Source organism: Lissotriton helveticus, chromosome 7, assembly GCF_964261635.1.
Source record: "Lissotriton helveticus chromosome 7, aLisHel1.1, whole genome shotgun sequence".
In the NCBI taxonomy this organism is placed as follows: domain Eukaryota; kingdom Metazoa; phylum Chordata; class Amphibia; order Caudata; family Salamandridae; genus Lissotriton; species Lissotriton helveticus.
Window position 1 is genome coordinate 1113777387 of NC_136068.1, and position 21410 is coordinate 1113798796.

The 21410-nt window shown below is 47.8% G+C and overlaps 1 protein-coding gene across 1 annotated transcript in view; it reads left to right on the forward strand.

The window, feature by feature from the left end:
• SDK2 (sidekick cell adhesion molecule 2) overlaps positions 1 to 21410 on the forward strand; it is a 702247-nt gene that overhangs the window by 314829 nt on the left and 366008 nt on the right. The window contains exon 5 of the mRNA XM_078654263.1: positions 12723 to 12856. Within this exon, the coding sequence (XP_078510389.1) occupies positions 12723 to 12856 (134 nt within the window). The remainder of the gene's footprint in view (positions 1 to 12722; positions 12857 to 21410) is intronic.

Genomic DNA, 21410 nt, shown 5'->3' on the forward strand with positions numbered 1-21410 from the left:
TATTTGAAGGCATTGGTGGGGGCGGGTCACCGGGGCAGAGGTGGGGGAGGAGGGTATAAAAAAAAATTAACACTTGTCTGTCTGCAGCCCGTCATCACCGCCACCTCCTCTCAGTCCTCTTCCCCGCTTCCAGGGCAGGAAACAGGATGTGCCCAGCTCCCAGCCTCCCGATTGCCAATCACAACGCTGCAATGCAGAGTTGTGATTGATCTGTGCTGTTGATCAGCCGGCCTAATATTCATGCGCACTTTAGAGAGTGTTAAAACCAGTGGGGCGCTGCTCCTCCACCTTTGCGGAGGAGCAGCCACTGCGAGCAATTTAGTAAAATTATCCAATGTAATAAGGAGATAGAAACATATGTTACCTGTGAAAACCGACGCTACGCAGCCATCTTCCCCTCCATTGGCTTACCTTTATCAGGGAGATCACCCAAAGTCAAGGAACAAACAGAAACACAGGAAAACGCTGAGGAGAGTCTGGGATCGAGGAACATCTAAAGATAATGCATACAGTGAAGCCATGCGTGATAACCTGTGCGGACTAGAGCATGAACAGGATACCGTATGGACACACTGAGCTTACGCACCATATTTTCTTGGGACATTATGGTAATACAGGATATTGTGTACAGATATTGAGCTCCTGAAATATTTCCTTTGCGGGTAGTGAGCTCAGACAGGATTTCTTGCGAAAATGGTAAACCCTTAAAGGAGGGTATTTTGTGTCCTTTTAGTATGCTCACAAGTTCATTCCACACAGGAGATCCTGTCTAAGCGCGCTGTCTGCACAAGATATCATGTTTTAAATCCTGAGGACAGGATCGGTAAGAGGTTCTCCACAAGTAGGAGATACACCCAGGCCTGTTTCCCGGCTCACTGTAGCAGAGGGCTCAAGCTGCACATCAAGGCCGAAACTAATCTGTGACTGCTTAGACTTCTGTTCAGAAGGGATGTTGTTAGTCAACACTAATTTGCTTATAGTCGGTACTTGTTTTTAATGGAACAGAGAAATTGAATTACAATGGACTGGAAAGTGTATGTGAGTGATTAACTGCAGTTGTGAACGATGCAAACATCTCACTCATCCCTTTTTATGCTTAGAACTATTCAAGCGCATAGTCAGGCTCATTATCTATACATGCTAGCCTTTATGATCTCACTTTGTGTACAGGATATCCTTTCGAAGCTCACTATGCTTATTGGCAGCCATGTCTGAGCTCTCTGTCCACTCGGGATATCCTGGTTGTGCTCACTCACTTTGGATATTCTGTCTGAACTCATTCTTCGCCCATACTAGATTTTATGAAGTTACTGGTCCACACCCATTGATTTTTGGATGTACTCTCTTTTGGAAGTGGTTTAGACACCTAGCTTCTTGATATTACGTTCCTGCAGAACGAACTTCCTGCATGAAGTGTCACAACATTAGGGCTCCAGAAGACACTGTAAAAGACCACAAGAACCCTAGCTCGTCCGTCTGCTCTGCCGTAACGTATGACCCTCTTTCATAGCACACCCACTTGCAGCCCCGCATTCAACTACATGGCAGCAGGGCGCTGTGAAACGGGGACTTTGTAAAATGCAGGTATCTGCTCCCGGAATCCTCTAAGGAGGGGAGAAAGCACAGGCCCTGGTTCATTATAGTCTGTCAATCTACAGTGTCCCTTAGATAGGCCAATCTAAACTAACTCTGAAAAGGCCTGTTGAGATCTGACTAGTCTTACCTAACTTAAAAATTCATACGCACCCAGTGACTGCAAACCAGCCTGCGCAGCATGCATCGCCAGGCCTCCGTCAAGAAGATGGCTGCCTGGCGTCCATTCCTCAAGCTCTGGCATTGGAGCCAGGTGCCTATGTTGTCCTTTCCACATGCATGCCAGTTTCTAGGTCCACTCAAGAGGGAGACTTTACAACAGGAAGTTGACTGTGATTGCCCGTTGGTTTGCATGCACTGTGATTGCCCGTTGGTTTGCCTGCCCTGTGATTGCCCGTTAGTTTGCATGCATTATGATTGCCCGTTGGTTTGCATGTACTGTGATTGCCCGTTGGTTTGCATGCACTGTGATTGCCCGTTGGTTTGCATGCACTGGTTTGCATGCACTGTGATTGCCCGTTGGTTTGCATGCACTGTGATTGCCCGTTGGTTTGCATGCCCTGTGATTGCCCGTTGGTTTGCATGCACTGTGATTGCCCGTTGGTTTGCATGCCCTGTGATTGCCCGTTGGTTTGCATGCACTGTGATTGCCCGTTGGTTTGCATGCGCTGTGATTGCCCGTTGGTTTGCATGCCCTGTGATTGCCCGTTGGTTTGCATGCGCTGTGATTGCCCGTTGGTTTGCATGCCCTGTGATTGCCCGTTGGTTTGCATGCACTGTGATTGCCCGTTGGTTTGCATGCACTGTGATTGCCCGTGGTTTGCATGCCCTGTGATTGCCCGTTGGTTTGCATGCCCTGTGATTGCCCGTTGGTTTGCATGCCCTGTGATTGCCCGTTGGTTTGCATGCACTGTGACCCGTTGGTTTGCATGCCCTGTGATTGCCCGTTGGTTTGCATGCGCTGTGATTGCCCGTTGGTTTGCATGCCCTGTGATTGCCCGTTGGTTTGCATGCCCTGTGATTGCCCGTTGGTTTGCATGCGCTGTGATTGCCCGTTGGTTTGCATGCGCTGTGATTGCCCGTTGGTTTGCATGCCCTGTGATTGCCCGTTGGTTTGCATGCGCTGTGATTGCCCGTTGGTTTGCATGCACTGTGATTGCCCGTTGGTTTGCATGCCCTGTGATTGCCCGTTGGTTTGCATGCCCTGTGATTGCCCGTTGGTTTGCATGCCCTGTGATTGCCCGTTGGTTTGCATGCACTGTGATTGCCGTTGGTTTGCATGCCCTGTGATTGCCCGTTGGTTTGCATGCCCTGTGATTGCCCGTTGGTTTGCATGCCCTGTGATTGCCCGTTGGTTTGCATGCCCTGTGATTGCCCGTTGGTTTGCATGCCCTGTGATTGCCCGTTGGTTTGCATGCCCTGTGATTGCCCGTTGGTTTGCATGCACTGTGATTGCCCGTTGGTTTGCATGCCCTGTGATTGCCCGTTGGTTTGCATGCACTGTGATTGCCCGTGGTTTGCATTGGGCTGAGGATGCCTTCGGTTTTACAGTCCTGCTCAATGCTTTCTAATCCACCTTCGCCGAGGGGGTAGCAGTGCCGTGGTTCGGTCTCGCCCCGTGGCCGGCTACACAAAGCTGCATGGCGATCACCGGTGCGAGCAAAGCGCTAGAACTAATCAGCTTTCAAAGCGCTGAATGCGTGCTCGAGGGAGGCCGTGGAAGCGGCGCTGCCGCGCTTTTAACTTGCACTGATCCCTCGCTTATCATGGCCGACCACTACTGCCGGCGCTGCCGCCGCCACCGGGTTGCTTATAGAAACCTCTAAAAGGGCCTAATCTCGTCGGTGCACAAATCCTCCCCTCTTGTTTACCCGCTCCTGGTTTGAGAAAACAAAGATTACGAGCTGCCGAGAGCCGCGGCCACTGTAGGGCACGCGGAAAACAAGGCGAAACCGGCTGCTTCGGCGGCGGTAATGATTGTTTTTTCTCTTAATTTCCAAAGTATGGAACGGGGCTGTATTACATGTTATCGCTGTGCAAAAGGCAGGCTCGTGTGAAAGCTGAGACAGGTGGAGGTGCGAGAGAGACGTGCCACGAGGGCTGTTTGTTGTGTGTGTGAGAGAGGAGGGAAACAGATAGGGGCCACGTGTGTGAGACAGACGAGAAATGTGTGAGATCGGGACAGTTATTGGGGGCTCGGGAAATAATGCAAGTGTCAGTAAAAAACACAGCCAGTGGGAAACTGACAACATGTATGTGTACATGAAGTTGAGAGACTTCCGGATGCGAGTTTGTACGAAAAACAGGATAAGAGATGTAGAGTGGTGTGTGTGTGTAAGATAGACAAGTGGACAGTGTGTGTCTACTGGCCATTAAGTGGGAAGAAAAAAGTGTGGGGTCTCTAAAAGGCGCCTTGCTTATGCAATTTTGCAATTAAGGCCATGGCTTAAACGAGAAAGAACAACGATTTTGTTGTAAATAATGAATATTGAAAACGTGCGATTTCTGAAATGATGAGACTGTGAATTAAACCATATTGAGACTTTTGGAAGAGGTTGTGGTATTCAGAGCGTCTCAATCACTCCTGTTATGTTCGTTCTATGTTGCACCTGCACACCCTTTTCCTCTCCACATCTCTTCCATTTACATATCTTCCACCCCACCTCTTTCCTCTTCAGCACCCTATTCTCCCCCTTTCCTAAATGCACGTGCTTGCGTCTCCTACACATCACCACTCCCAGACACACACCAGGCCCACTCACCTGCAAGCACTGCAGTTTTGTTTTACTTTGGCATTGTCAATAGTTTGACAGCTCTTTGCCTCCTTCACACACATTTGCTCAGAATCAGATTTGCAACTGGAATAAGTGGCCATTTCTTTGTGCTCTCTGCAGAGAGGTCACGGATTGGATGGCCATGTATTCTGAACACCTTTCTGACCCTCTAACTGCCACCATGATAAACTCACACTGCCTCCAGCCTCTGGCCTCTGCTCCAGAGTTTTCAATTGTGGCCCATTACAAACACCTGGCAGTGACTCAGTTGTAAGTAGGGACTATACAAAAGTGATCTACTGCACGAAAAAAAAAAAGAAACAAAGTATTCTGGAAATAGCAGACGCTCTTAGGGAGTGCAAGGTTAAGTAAAACATGTGAACTATAAGCAGGAACAATATGGATTACCATAACACTTTTTCCATTCTTTGTTCAGAAATCTTTTAGTGTTTTTGCCTGTAAAGCTAAATGCATGAATATAGGGTCTGATAGTGACCCATTTCAGTGTCTTTTTAAATTACTATCAGGTCTGAGACCCAGAGGGACCTGGTCCACTTAAAGCCTTGTGTGTTTGAGAAAAAGAGAAAGAAGTAAACAAGGCGTTGCAATGCTAGTAGGTCCCAGACCAGGTTTGTTTGGGAGGTGTTTGGTAATAGTTGCACACATTTGTCTGGGCTGCCTCCAGCTGTCCTACTGTGAAAGTACCATCACAAATCAAAGTCTGGGGTTACATCAATATGGAAGTTTAGAGCGATCCCCCTCTTCTCATCTTATTGCATTAGCAGAGTTAAGCTGTGCTCTCAATGAAGCATATTAGGTAAAGGAATCACAAGATGAAATTAATATTTAAGTGGTGAACGTAAAAGGTATACATAAAAATACTGTAGAATACATACTATTTACAACAAGTCATTATTTTCTTTGTGTCCTTAGGAAAGCCTTTGTGCACTCTTGTCTTTTACTTTGTAAATATGTTTTCATGACAGCAAAATAAAATAAATGAACGTGCATGGGTAAATAGCAATGTATTTTAATGAAAGGCTCAGGCAACCAACAGCAACCGCTTCCTAAATCAAACAAGCATTTGCAATGCAATAGGTCTCGCATTAGGAAAGTTTGAGCTATTGGTCTTGTAAACGCCAAATTTTTTATTTATGTGTTGGTTTTGAAAATAGCGAAACTAATAGCTTTGTCATTTCCAATGCCAATACTTATAACTTTTGTAAATGTGACACTTATAGCAGAAGAGAGAAGCATTACAACATTTACCCTTATGATGTGTCCCTCTGGAATACATAATGCAAGCGCATTGGCTTTGTTAATGTTTGAAATATTTTTAAATTGCTGTGCACCTCTTAGTATCGACCCGTTTGCAGATTCAGGAAATCTTTCTAAACAGCCTCTTGTGAAGACGGGAACTTAGCTACACTGCACACGCCCCGCCAAAACATTTTTGGAATTGTTACTTAGGAAGGGTTTAATCGGAAGGACATTACTGACCGTTACGTCGTGACAGGTATTGATACAGTGATAGGGGGAGAATTTTTTCACCCGGGAGAATTCTTTCACCCGGGAGAATTCTTTCACCCGGGAATTACCAATACCACAGGCATTGGTAATTCCCAGTAGCAAAATTCTGTTCAGTTATCAGTTGGAGGGCTGGGCAAAGGGAATATCTGGGAAGGCCATTATTTGCATGCTGAATTCATCCTTTTCTCCAGGAAAAAAACGGGACCTTTTTCCCATTAACATTAACATTTCATCAGGGTTTGCCTTGCGAAATATGAACTTGGGATGCTCCCAGTGCGCGTGCTTTCTGGGCTAACACATTGGGATTACCGTCATACGTTTAATAAGAGCCTAAATTAAAACGGCGACTGACTCTTCCAGCACCAAGGAATCCTTTAGTCGGTCCCGGTGCCCCTGCCTGTCCTTTCATCCCACCAGCAATGTCTGCTTGTATGATTCTTGCCTGTGTTTGCACGTGTTGTCTGTCTGTCACACACAGGTAAGAGTGCTGTCTATGTGTGTCTTTGTGTACAGTTGTGCATTTACGTGCTTTCTTGGTGTGTAAATAGTGATTTTATGTGTTGTCTGTAATGGTGCCTTTTCTTGTTGTCTTTGTGTGCATGCATGTATGCCTATATGTAAACCTTTTGTGAGGGAATGCCTGACGCCTGTTGGACAGTGTGCATGGATACCTGTTGGCATTTTGATTAGCGTATGCACAATGCAGGTGCGTTATATATGGTCTTTCTCCATCCCTCGGACTCTTTACCTGTTCCAGTCCTTTTTTGGGTGTCTTCAAAGACAGCGCTAGGCGGTCTAGAAGCACATTTCCTGGTGCTCTCCTGACATACATCACTGTGCCTTCCTGGTACACAACACACCCTGTGTTCCCTTGATGCCTGCTGCCCACACGTTCTATATTCCTCTGTACGTCTCCCTTTGTCTGCAACAGGCCGAGGTTATTTTGGGCTGCGTCTTCGCCCACGTTTATGTGTCACTGCCCTGTGTTCAAGAGTGTGCAAGGGGGTGTGTTGGTCTCTTTACAACATAAGCACACAAGTCGGGTATTGGGTACGTTTGCAACACTGCAAAGTCGTCGTCCCCCCCTCCCCCTTGCTGAGACCATTGCCGTGCACACAGCCTACACCGGTGTACTATAGACACGCCCCAAACATTTCGCCGAGCGACAGACAGCTCATTCGGATAAACCAGATAAACATAAGTAAAAAATAAATACCGCCTTCGGGTGAAGTCCGCGCTATATAAAAATGCATAAATACATAAAGAAATAAATTCCGCCTTCGGGTAAAGTCCGCGCTATATAAAAATGCATAAATAACTAAATTAATAAGTACCGCAAATCACCGCCGTCACTGTGCCGGCCTGCGACCAGGAAGTCAGGCAGGCCGGCGCGACAACAGGAAACAGGAAGTAGGAGGGCGGGAGCCTACCCCGCCTCCAACGGAAGAGTCGCGATGGGAGCCGCGTTTGAAGCACCGGAGCTGGCAGGAGCCTACCCTGCGGGTGCCGAAGGAGGGAAGAAGAGTCCTGCTGCCGGGCCCTGCAGCTGAGGAGAGCCGCCGCAGGAATGAAGCCGGTGAGTGGGTTGCTGAGCGGTGCGGGGGGGGGGGGTTTAGCATGTGTGCGCGCGATGTGTGCGCGCGCGCGCGAGTGCGGGGGGGGGGGCGGGCTGTGTATGTGTGTGTGCGTGCGTGTGTGTATGTGTCTGGAGTGCGTGTGTATGACTGCGGGGGAGGGTGGGGTGTGTGAGCGAGTGTCTGTGCCGTGTGCCTGTATGTGTGTGTGTGCGTGTGCATGCGCTCGCCTGTGTGTGCGCATGCAGAGGGGTGGGGGCTGCCTATATGTAAAGCGCTCTGATACCTGATTCGGTTCGGGGCTGGAAAAAAAAATGGCTGAGTTACTCTGCGCATGCGCGGGTGAGACGCGCGCTGCCGCGGTGAAAACTGCGAAGGAAACGCTCGTGCACATTGGTGTCCACATTCCTATTAACGGGCAACAATAGTTGTCGAGACAGACACTCTCAATGCTCACGCATTGAGAGTACGTCTGCTCGACCTAAAAAGTGACAATTCAGTAATTCAAATGGCATCATGTCAAAACTCAATGCTTCAAAAACACACACTGAGACCATGTCGCAAATGCCGTCTCACTAAACAACTACTTGGTACCCCAGCAACAAAATCTAATGAGAATACACATGGGGCAAGGTAACCACCCTTCAATGCAGCCCAAGCAAGCAATGTCAAATCGTGAAAAACAGTGTAACACATGAAGCCACAATTTGTTCTATTTCTTAATGAACTGTTTTGAATTTTTTTGTGTTACACGTGTGCCTGCCCCTGCCTCGCCACCCGCGTGTCATGCGGCCGCCACTGTTCATGTGAAGTAACTTCTTTATGTTCAACTTTGGAGAGTGCACCAAATATCTAATCTGCAGTGCATTTCAAGCGAATGCATCACTCTTCTTTAGAAGGTGGAAACAATCTCCTTAGTTTAGGTGAAAGAAATATAACAGAATCAAACGGTACCTAACAGACCGAGGAGTCTTCTTGTGAATAAAAATGTGTCTATCAACTCACACAAAGCTCAGGCTCAGCTCAGATGAGTCAGCACTGCAATAATGCTGTAGCTGTCTAGAGACCTCACGCACTGGTCAATACTGAGCTCCCTTTCACTCTTTCTGTGTGCGGCCAGGTTTGGCTATTGATTTTCTATGAATCTTTTACCACTGTGGGGATGCATGACTTGATTGGCTTTGATACTGCTATTTGCATCCCCTGCAGCATATACATGAAAAAAAGGGCCACAAGTACCGGGTACAATTATACTTTTAATGTTGACTTATTTTAGAGATGATTTTGATACAATGGGCCTGATGTAGAAAGCTCTTTTTGCAATCACAAACCCTGCAATTTGCAATATCACAGTTTACAACCACAAAAAAAATGTTTCTTAATGTACAAAGGCCATTTTACGAGTTGAATTTTTTTTGTAAAAACGGATTTTGCAGTTCTTCCAATACTACAAATAGGAGAGGGCGTGAATGGGGTGTCCCCCCTCCTTTTTATGTTTTGGGAAAAAATGAATACATTGTTTATGACCGCAATTCAGTTGCAAATCATTGATGGTTTACTGCCCTCCGAGATCGGGTGGTGACTAATTCATGAAGGGGAAGGTATTCCCGTGGGACACTTTCCTCTTTGTGGACTGTGCTTGCAGTCTCGTGGAGATCGGAGGGACTCTGGAGCAGGCAGGGGTCAAGAAGACCCCTGCCTGCTCCTAGTAATGTTTTCCCAAACATGCATTTTTTAATAAACCAGAATAGGTCCTCTTATTATAGAAATGGAGTGCTGAAAAAACTTTCCCTTTTGGGAATGTCAATGTAGATACAGGTCTACTGCATCTCGCTGGTGCCTGTCTGCATTTACAGCCAATCACAGCGGGTCTTGAACTGTGACCTGTCTAATTAATATTCATTAGGCAGGTTGTTTTATGACCACCTGTGAATGAACAATATGCAATGTGACTTAATACATACTGTCCATCACTGTTGTGTTTGCAATTACCGCTCTAAGTGTACTGGGGATGCTCAGACGTGAGTCCCAGGCACTCCACACCACTGGAGTCAAGCTAGCCGGGCTGATGAGAGGTGTTACCTCGAAACCGGGCCGGTCCTCGGATGCTTGATTCCGTTCTGGGAAGGACATGGCTTTTGTAGTTCGGACTGGACTGTTCCCATGGGGCACAGGGTCAGCGCTGATTTGCATATCGCCATTGTCTAACCCAGGGTGGTGTGGAGTGGAAAAACGATGGATTTGGGCCCAGATCTTTGGACTGGGGTGAATGTGTGACATTGATCCACATTCTGTCCATCACTGTTGTGTTTGTTAATACATAGGTCTCTTCACAAATTGGATTCCCTTTTGCAAACCAGTTAGTATGGAAATTGCATATCTCTGGTTTCCACATGAGAATAACACATCAGACCCAATATTCTGTTTGTTTTGGCTGCTCTGGTAAACAAACAGCCGTGGTCCATTGGGAGATGTTTGACTGTGGCTGTTGGAACTATGGTTAAACTCACATTGTTTGTCAGTAAAGTACTTTATTGTGAACTTTATCACCAAAAGTTATTCAATCTAGAGGATCCATGTGTCCGACCCTGTTTTATGCTTGTTCTTTGCTCACAGCCCTAGTTACATGTACATTGTTGCAAACGGTGTTATATTGTTTATCACTGTATTGTTTTGTATGTTGCTTTCCTATCTCTCATCAGGATCCAAGGTATTTTTTGTGGTAGAGAAAGAGTCTACCTGGTTTGTGTGCATGGTTGGTAGAATTGTTGGGTTTTAGCATGATCTGTGTGGGAAGAATGTTGGTGTTGCGTGTAAGACTTAGAGGTGTGCTCCAAACCAGTGATAAGCTTCAGTGTGCTTTAGAATGACGTGTGATGGAGATGTGTGAAAGATAGTGTATATGGATTTGCATATAACTATCATAATTCCCCTAAGTTACTACCTTCTGGTGGCTAGCTCAGCTGATCTGGTAACGGGTTGACTACATCCTGGATTGGCTTGGGCGTAACCCTGTAACCCATATCTAGGACTAGACACTGCCCCAGAGAAATGATGCTGCACTCAAGGATAATTACATGTACCACAGTTGGGGGTCTCTGGATTCCACTCAGAAGCAAGATGGTGCCACAAAACACAACCGCAGGCACCACAGTATTCAGCTTGCCTGAATTACAAGTCTATATGTCCAGGACTCCTTATCCTGTCGATGTTAGTCACTCTTATGTAAAAGCTGTTCCCTCAATAAAATTCACATTTATTTGTCAATGATGAATGTATACTGTGCGTTCGAGCAGCTAGAGGCGACTGCATCTCATGTTTAAATCGCTCGATTAGAGCAAATTTATTTAAAGGTGCTTTTCATTCAACCATGCGTCTTTATGTTGATGATGTCTGGACACGTCTGAACTAATGCAAAAGCACTGTTTTCTGAATACTCAGATTTTCGTTAGTAAATTATTCTTCCCGTGGTGGACATTAGCAGCAAAATCTGCTTTCTACGCAACGCATGATGCTGACGTTGAATGCAGCAATGACACGTGGAAGGAGTGACACAAAAGGGGGTCTTTTTTTTAATAAATTCAGGCTCTGAGAGAATACAAATATTATTATTATTATTGTTGTGTTTGTAAGAAAAAACAAGTATTGGTAAAGCCAATAGGTCTAGCCTTTGAGGCCTATAGGCTTTGTCAATTGCGTGTAGCCACGCTGCAGAGTGTCCTTGATGCTTTGTGTCATGGCTAAAGATGGCATTAAAACCCCTTGATGCAGGCACTTGTGTCATTCTGTAGGTGCACACTTCAAAAAGACACAGGGGCTCTCATTAATAATAACCAATCTGAGACGAATTGGTAAATAAAAGAAAATAAAACACCCAAAGCATTATTTTGTAAGATTTGGTGAGCAGAAGCAACAGGTGGCAGGTTTAACACCTGCCATGAAAGCAACACTGTGGAGGGGAGAAGGTCAGGGGTGCAGAAACAACATGGGGAAGGCAGGAGGGAGGGGGGGCAGAAGCAAAATGGGGGTTGGGGGAAGCAACACCATGGGCACTAGTGGGTGGTAGCAATACACAGGATGCAGGTGAGGGAAGCAGTGGGGAGAAGCATATAGGCTGGCGCAAGATGGAGGGGATGGGGAGAAGCAGAAGTGCGACACAGCAATACCTAGTGCAGGAGGAAAACGTACATGAAGGGTCAAAAGAGATGTAAAGAGGGAATGCTACATGGCAGGGACAACCACAAGATTGACAAGCTGAGAGACAAAAAAGAATCAGGCAAATGAGAGCGACAAGGAAAGCCAACGAATGGCAAATGATGGGCAGACTCCAAACCTCTGTATATTCTTGAGGAGCCGCAATATCTCTCACAACAGACTGTGCATGCACTGTGTAGTAGGGGTTCCCCAAAAAGGTTGTAGTTTAAGGGTTATTTTGGTGTTATAGCGGCATGCTGTCACCATTTTCTCCAGCTCGAGATATTACTCTGTGGGGGAGCACATTCACCGCAGAGAACCCTATATTACTGGTAGTCACAGATTTGACTCAGATTTGAATCATGGTACTACTGGCATGTAACCCTGTGAAATTCCACCTGATCGAATTCCGCAGAGTTACATGAAAATTCTGCAAGATTCCGCGGAGTTCTACCAAAGCCGGGAGCGCATTCCACACTGAAAAATCAGCATGAACAGCGCCACACAGTGCTCACGAGGGCGCAGCTACTCGAGTGGATTTTGCTGCCACTCGAGTAGATTTTCTACTCAAGTGCTGCTTTCTGACTGCATATGATCTCACCCACCCGCGTTAGAAAAATCTCGCCGGATGTCCTCATTTGCACTTGCCAACTTAACGGTCTGGAGCCCCGCATGAGAAAAAATTAAACCATGCGGTAATTGGCTGAATTTGGTCGGAACTCCACTTTAGAAGAGTAGCGCAGAGTCAACAAATCCCAAATTTCCACCAGTTCTGCCGGCAGAACAGAATATTTCGCCAACAGCTAACTAGCATAACGTTTCCTCCTTACAGGTTCAAATAAACAACTATCGTTCAGTTGTGTACTAATGATAAGGTGGTATTTAAAAAGCAAATGATAATTCTATGTTTGAGGTGCACAGTAAAACGTGTCAATGATATTAGAGTAAATATGATATGCCTCCAGATGTGCCTCAGTTACTCAGGACTACCACCTGGCATCCACACAACTCTTCTCTAACCCAGGCTGTACCCACTCTCTCTCTCTCTCTCATGCAGCGCCATCACGATGGACAATACCCTGGTCATCCTGTCTTCGGTAGCTCCAGATGCGGGGCGCTACTATGTGCAGGCGGTCAACGACAAGAATGGAGACAACAAGACCAGCCAGCCCATCACACTCACCATAGAAAGTAAGTGAGCCCTGTGCAAGCCCACCGGTGGTAGAGGGAGGCGAAGGGTGGGTGAGTGGACCATCACACCCCTTCACTGCCGCTCCACGTGGCAGGCGGTGTAGATCCAGAATCTAATACTGTGGTATTGAGTAATAAGTCAAGCTCACAATAGACCAAGCACAAAAAATAAGAACAAAAAACACAGGCAGCCATAGACTATGAGCCTTGTTGGAGGAAGAAAGTGCTCGCGGTTTTGGGGGTTTTGACTGGCTTTGACGTAGTGCTGGGTTGATTAATTAGGAATGGAGGCAGAGCTGACTAATAGGATTGCTCCGCTGTACGTAAAAGCTTGCAGACTCTCGGGGGCATTCATTTATTTTTCACAACTGTTTCTTTTGAACGGGGAGATGAGTCAGAGGCGCATTATGTTGTGAACAGGTAGATGTGTGCATCAGAGAAGGGCATGTGAAAACGTAACCCATGGACGCACATTGTGCAGGTGTTTTAACCAATCAGCGCTCAGTACACGTGGAGGGCTTCTAGTGTCTCGAGAAGCAACTGAGTAATGCCTGAATGAGACGCTGCCCACATCCGGGGTGGACGCTAATCAAACTCCCCGTACGGATTAAAGCCTGCAGTCCCTCGCTTGAATCACATGCCTCCACACACCACGCTGTTTAAGATGTGAAACAAAATACTGGACACCACGTACCCCAACTACAGCTGCCCGAGGAGCCCTGCTTCTGCCCACGGAGTGTGCTGTCCTTCACAGCAAAGAGCCACACCCTCCCCAGAGCACGGCAGCCTCCAACACAGGAACCTCTGCTCCGTTTGTGTTTGTTTGTGTACTGAGGCAACACGGTGGCATGTTCTATCTCACCTGAGATATCCTCATGAAGATACTTCACAGATGTCACCCCAGGCGCTCCCTCAAGTTCTGTTTCTGTGTATCCGTGCATCACGAGTATCTCCCTCAAGGAACTGACCGTCTAGGCTTCTGTCCTTGGTCTGTGGTGTTATCACTTTGAGGGGCCTTCGCACCTTTTCTAGCGAAGGTACCGTCTGTACCTGAGCTGATGTCACCCTTGCGACGTACCCCTGAACCTCGCTTATCACCCACAAGGAACTGACCCACTCTTGCTGTCCCTGTTCATTTCTGACATTCACATTTCTGCATCGCCCACAGAGCTCTGTGGCATGTGCATGAGAGCATCACTGGGGCCACCTGTGTGCCTCTCAAACCATCTGTACCAGAGCATCTCTGATAGCACTGCAGGGACCCTCAGTCCTTCTGTAACTGAACATCACTGATATCACTGCAGGGACCCTCAGTCCCTCCGTACCCGAGCATCTCTGTTATCACTGCAGGGACCCTCAGTCCTTCTGTACCCAAGCATCACTGATATCACAGCAGAGACCCTCAGTCCTTCTGTAACTGAACATCACTGATATCACAGCAGAGACCCTCAGTCCTTCTGTAACTGAACATCACTGATATCACAGCAGAGACCCTCAGACCTTCTGTACCCAAGCACCACTGATATCACTGCAGGGACCCTCAGTCCTTCCGTAACTGAACATCACTGATATCACAGCAGAGACCCTCAGTCCTTCTGTAACTGAACATCACTGATATCACAGCAGAGACCCTCAGACCTTCTGTACCCAAGCACCACTGATATCACTGCAGGGACCCTCAGTCCTTCTGTACCCGAGCATCTCTGATATCACTGCAGGGACCCTCAGTCCCTCCGTACCCGAGCATCTCTGATATCACTGCAGGGGCCCTCAGTCCCTCCGACCCGGGCATCTCTGATATCACTGCAGGGGCCCTCAGTCCTTCTGTACCCAAGCATCACTGATATCACAGCAGAGACCATCAGTCCTTCTGTAATCAAGCATCACTGATATCACAGCATAGACCCTCAGTCCTTCTGTACCCAAGAATCTCTGATATCACTGCAGAGACCCTCAGTCCTTCTGTAATCGAGCATCACTGATAGCACTGCAGGGACCCTTAATTATTTTGTAACTGAGAATCACTGATATCACTACAGGGACCCTCAGTCCTTCTTTGCCCAAGTATCATTGATATCACTGCAGAGACCCTCAGTCCTTCTGTAACCGATCATCACTGATATCACAGCAGAGACCCTCAGTCCTCCTGTAACCGAGCATCTCTGATATCACTGCAGGGACCCTCAGTCCTTCTGTACCCGAGCATCACTGATATCACTGCTGGGGCCCTCAGTCCTTCTGTACCCGAGCATCACTGATATCACTGCAGGGGCCCTCAGTCCCTCCGTACCCGAGCATCTCTGTTATCACTGCAGGGGCCCTCAGTCCCTCCGTACCCGAGCATCACTGATATCACTGCTGGGGCCCTCAGTCCTTCTGTACCCGAGCATCACTGATATCACTGAACGGGCACTCAGTCCTTCTGTACCCAGGCATCACTGATATCACTGCGGGGACCCTCAGTCCTTCTGTAACCGAGCATCACTGATATCACTGCAGAGACCCTGAGTCCCTCTGTACCCGAGCATCACTGATATCACTGCAGGGGCCCTCAGTCCCTCTGTACCCGAGCATCACTGATATCACTGCAGGGACCCTCAGTCCTTCTGTACCCGAGCATCTCTGATATCACTGCAGGGGCCCTCAGTCCCTCTGTACCCGAGCATCACTGATATCACTGCAGGGACCCTCAGTCCTTCTGTACCCGAGCATCACTGATATCACTGCAGGGGCCCTCAGTCCCTCTGTACCCGAGCATCACTGATATCACTGCAGGGACCCTCAGTCCCTCTGTACCCGAGCATCACTGATATCACTGCAGGGGCCCTCAGTCCCTCTGTACCCGAGCATCACTGATATCACTGCAGGGACCCTCAGTCCTTCTGTACCCGAGCATCACTGATATCACTGCAGGGGCCCTCAGTCCCTCTGTACCCGAGCATCACTGATATCACTGCAGGGACCCACAGTGCCTCCGTACCCGAGCATCTCTGTTATCACTGCAGGGGCCCTCAGTCCCTCTGTACCCGAGCATCACTGATATCACTGCAGGGGCCCTCAGTCCCTCTGTACCCGAGCATCTCTGATATCACTGCAGGGGCCCTCAGTCCCTCTGTACCCGAGCATCACTGATATCACAGCAGAGACCCTCAGGCCTTCTGTACCCGAGCATCACTGATATCACTGCAGGGACCCTCAGTCCTTTTGTACCCGAGCATCTCTGATATCACTGCAGGGGCCCTCAGTCCTTCTGTACCCGAGCATCTCTGATATCCCTGCTGGGACCCTCAGTCCTTCTGTAACCAAGCATCACTGGTATCCCTGCAGAGACCCTTAGTTCTTCTGGACCCACACATCACTGATATCCCTGCAGGGACCCTCAGTCCCTCCGTACCCGAGCATCACTGATATCACTGCAGGGACCCTCAGTCCTCCTGTAACCGAGCATCACTGATATCCCTGCTGGGACCCTCAGTCCTTCTGTAACCAAGCATCACTGGTATCCCTGCAGAGACCCTTAGTTCTTCTGGACCCACACATCACTGATATCACTGCAGGGACCCTCAGTCCCTCCGTACCCGAGCATCTCTGTTATCACTGCAGGGGCCCTCAGTCCCTCTGTACCCGAGCATCACTGATATCACTGCAGGGACCCTCAGTCCTTCTGTACCCGAGCATCTCTGATATCACTGCAGGGGCCCTCAGTCCCTCCGTACCCGAGCATCTCTGATATCACAGCAGAGACCCTCAGTCTCTCCGTACCCGAGCATCACTGATATCACTGCAGGGACCCTCGGTCCTTCTGTACCCGAGCGTCTCTGATATCACTGCAGGGGCCCTCAGTCCCTCCGTACCCGAGCATCTCTGATATCACTGCAGGGGCCCTCAGTCCCTCCGTACCCGAGCATCTCTGATATCACTGCAGGGGCCCTCAGTCCCTCCGTACCCGAGCATCTCTGATATCACTGCAGGGGCCCTCAGTCCCTCCGTACCCGAGCATCACTGATATCACTGCTGGGGCCCTCAGTCCTTCTGTACCCGAGCATCACTGATATCACTGAACGGGCACTCAGTCCTTCTGTACCCAGGCATCACTGATATCACTGCGGGGACCCTCAGTCCTTCTGTAACCGAGCATCTCTGATATCACAGCAGAGACCCTCAGTCCCTCCGTACCCGAGCATCACTGATATCACTGCAGGGGCCCTCAGTCCCTCCGTACCCGAGCATCTCTGATATCACTGCAGGGGCCCTCAGTCCCTCCGTACCCGAGCATCTCTGATATCACTGCAGGGGCCCTCAGTCCCTCCGTACCCGAGCATCACTGATATCACTGCTGGGGCCCTCAGTCCTTCTGTACCCGAGCATCACTGATATCACTGAACGGGCACTCAGTCCTTCTGTACCCGAGCATCTCTGATATCACTGCAGGGGCCCTCAGTCCCTCCGTACCCGAGCATCACTGATATCACTGCTGGGGCCCTCAGTCCTTCTGTACCCGAGCATCACTGATATCACTGAACGGGCACTCAGTCCTTCTGTACCCAGGCATCACTGATATCACTGCGGGGACCCTCAGTCCTTCTGTAACCGAGCATCACTGATATCACTGCAGAGACCCTGAGTCCTTCTGTACCAGAAAAAGGAGTAGAGAGGCGCACTCAAGGAAGTTAGTAGCACAAAAGTCCATTAAGAATGTAGATCTTCTGTTGTTTTCTTATAAATGTTCTTTATTTTCATTCACATAAAACGGCACAGCCAACGCGTTTCATTCCCAAATGTGCCTAGGGAATTTCGTCAGGGCTGAAAAAGACATTTACATGCATAAGTATTTAGTTTGTCTTATGCCTAAAATTACATGTAAAATGGAACATGTCCAAGCTAGTACATAGGAAGATGTAATCTTTACAAAGAGACTAGCGAAATTTAAGAAACAAACCAATAGATCCAGACATATTGGACAGATTTGATGTCTGCCATATGACAGAGATACTTATCCCCTTACGGATGCATATGCTCCCTCACCAGTGCATTGCAACCATACAACCAGTTTAAGCAATAATGCTTAGAGCTGGTGAAGAGGGACACCAGGCTATTGGAGAGACAGATACATGGTAGGAGTTGAGTAATTATAACATGCATGAGGTTTACTGTGTCCACAAAGATAGTGTGTAGTCGAGAGGACCATAGTCCCAACTGTGCAAGTATAAGCCACACGTGAAAATAAAACCATTAAAAACACCCCTTTAAAGTGAAAAAGTCCACAGCCTCAGTGACCCCGACAGTCTTAGAGTATCACGAAAAAGTGACCACATAAATATGATCCATAGCTCACCATATACTGAGAAGTCAAGTTGATGCGGTGTTCCTAGAGGGGGTCGCTCTATGGAAGCTGTTGTAACAGTGATCACAATAGATCGCAATGTTTTCCTAAAGTAAAGAAATGATGTTATAGTATGATTCGTGATTCCTATTATCCCCCATCTTGGTGCAAGGTGTCCAGTACAAATATATATTTGCCAGACAAGATCATATTCGTGCTATTCCTGTTAGGGTGAATATAGTCCCAACATAGACGCTATCAATGATGCTCTACTTAAAAAGGAACCCTATGCGCAAGGAGTGCTTGTAAATGTAAGTGCAGGCATTCCCTAACACAGGATATACTCTTAGCATTGAATGAGAAGGGGAGGGGCTGGGTAAGCAGAGACCAGGGTGGAATGGTCCCATATGGCTTTATTTGTAACCAAGGGAGACTGTCTGGTACCTGAGAAAAAGTATTCCGCTCAGGTCCGAATGGAATGGATGTTCATGTCCCCCGGATTGGCTGAAGATGTAACCTGTGATGGACAGGGTGTCTGTGAATCCTGGACCCCTATACATAGTAAATAAAAAGATATGTAAGGTAATGTACCGCACGTGATTGCAGAAAAAACCTAGTTGTCGAAAACCAAAATTAAGAAAGAGAAAGTCATCAAGTATACACCCAAGGTTAAGATATATACAGATATAAGCTGCAAGTTAAGATATAGGTACCCATAGCAATATCTAATGCGTGGCAGGCTTGTATAGACTGCATTCCTAGTAAGCTGACGGTTACGGTTGATCAAACTCGAGAGCTGATATTGAAATTGAAAAAAGTCTTGGGGATGGAGGTCGCTACAGTGATCACTAAATACCTCTATTTGCATGTGCAGTGGGTATGGATAGTTCTACATTGCCCCCCTCCCCTGCCGAAATTCTCATGCCGGTGTGAAAAGACTCCGCCCCCCTAATGTTCAAATATCATCTAGTTTACGTATAGTACCTTGAGGGGGCTTCCCGGCAAGGGGCGTTCAGCGTGCTCCGGGGGATGACCTGCTCCTGTGATTTTTGATCTTTGCGTTATTGCAGAAAGTACCTACAAATGGCAAGACAAACTCCAGTTGCCACCAATTCGAACAAAAAGTAAAAAACCCCCATAGAGGCCAGAAATCCCTGGCCGTGTCACATACCTCTAATATGGTACCCGTTCTCCGCCGCTCCTCCTCGTGGATTAGTGGAAGCGGGGAGAAGCCCGTGCGCGCCATATTTAAAGACCAAAATGTGCCATTACTTTGAATTAGTCACGTGGTGCCGGGACCATCCCATTACGTTTCGGGGAATCCCGTGTCCACCAGGGTGGCCATTATTAAGTGTGACAGGAGATGGCATGTTTCTAACGTTAGAGGTTGCAAAACGATACATTTTGTCGACGATCTAAAACGATTGCAAATTTAAAAATATTTTGCAAAAAATTAAATTAAGTTAAAATTAAAAACAGGATGTTCATATATATCCTATAACGTGTTATTTCGGTAGCGATAATTTTTAGTATATCGCAAATATTTGATTATGTTCGGTTCAAGCAGTTCAAACGGTTCCGACGAATTCATATAATATATGCAAGGGGAACACGATGTGGCCCCGTCATGATGTCGTAAGTATAATTCAAATTTCTTAGAGAGCAGGTAAACAGAACGCGATCCCCGCCGACCGTGGCGGCCATCATGAAATGGTCTAAAATATGTACACAGCGCATGTAAAGTACCCATTCGATGTACCAAATCGTATACTGTGCAAGTGGAGCTAGGGACACCCCAAGAGGAAAACGTTAGATAAGGAAAAGAAAAAAAAAAGAAAAAGAATAAGAAAAGGAAAAAGTAAAAGAAAAACAAGGAAAGTGCGGTGAAAGTGCAAGGTCAGAGGGCCAATGTTAATGCACCCCCAGATTTAATATGACCCAGCTGATGTGCAAGTGAACAATGAAAATGAAATAATACTTACAGTGCATACAACAGATAAAAAAGGGGGGCAGGCAAATTTAAGTGCCGTGCAGAGAAAGACGGACGTGCCCTAAGGGGAACACAAGCCCCTGCTGAGCAGTCCGCAATGAAGCTGGCGGATTCCCACCCTAAGAGAAAACATCTAACAACGGTCCAATATATCACAGGATATTTACAGTGTATGAAAAAACAAAAACACAATGTCAGAAAAAACAATATTATGTACACATTATGCAAGGTGTGTTAGAATCCTAAGGAAGTCAATGTCACGCACATATAGTGCAAGATCGGAACAGAGGGAATCAATTATAACAGTTTGTGTCTTACATTATAATTCAGTTATTATATCCATTCAGTTAAGCCCTCCGCTCTTCCCCTGCCCCTGGCGAGCATCACTGATATCACTGCAGGGACCCTCAGTCCTTCTGTACCCGAGCATCTCTGATATCACTGCAGGGGCCCTCAGTCCCTCCGTACCCAAGCATCACTGTTATCACAGCAGAGACCATCAGTCCTTCTGTAATCGAGCATCTCTGATATCACTGCAGGGGCCCTCAGTCCTTCTGTACCCGAGCATCTCTGATATCACTGCAGGGGCCCTCAGTCCTTCTGTACCCGAGCATCTCTGATATCACTGCAGGGGCCCTCAGTCCCTCCGTACCCGGGCATCTCTGATATCACTGCAGGGCCCCTCGTCCCTCTGTGCCGCAGCATCACTGATATCACTGCAGGGACCCTCAGTCCTTCTGTAACCGAGCATCACTGATATCACAGCAGAGACCCTCAGTCCTTCTGTAACCGAGCATCACTGATATCACAGCAGCGACCCTCAGTCCTTCTGTACCGCAGCATCTCTGATATCCCTGCTGGGACCCTCAGTCCTTCTGTACCCGAGCATCTCTGATATTCCTGCTGGGGCCCTCAGTCCCTCTGTACCCGAGCATCACTGATATCACCCTCGGAAACGTTCACTTTCTGTAGCTGAGAGTCACTGATGCCTACCCTGGGGCCCTCATACCTCCTGTGTTCGTTATAGCTGAGACCCTCACACGCTCCTTGATTCCACACCAGTGACCCTCGCACCTTCTACACACGTGCACGAGAGAGAGTCCAGGAGCCCTCGGACGGCTTGTCCCCAGGCAGTGCTTTTACCGTGACCCCTGGGAGTTCTTAGACCCCCTTGCATCACTCACGGCCATGACTCCCCGTCTGACTCGGCTGCTTGCTTGCAGGGTCAGGGCCATGCCTTC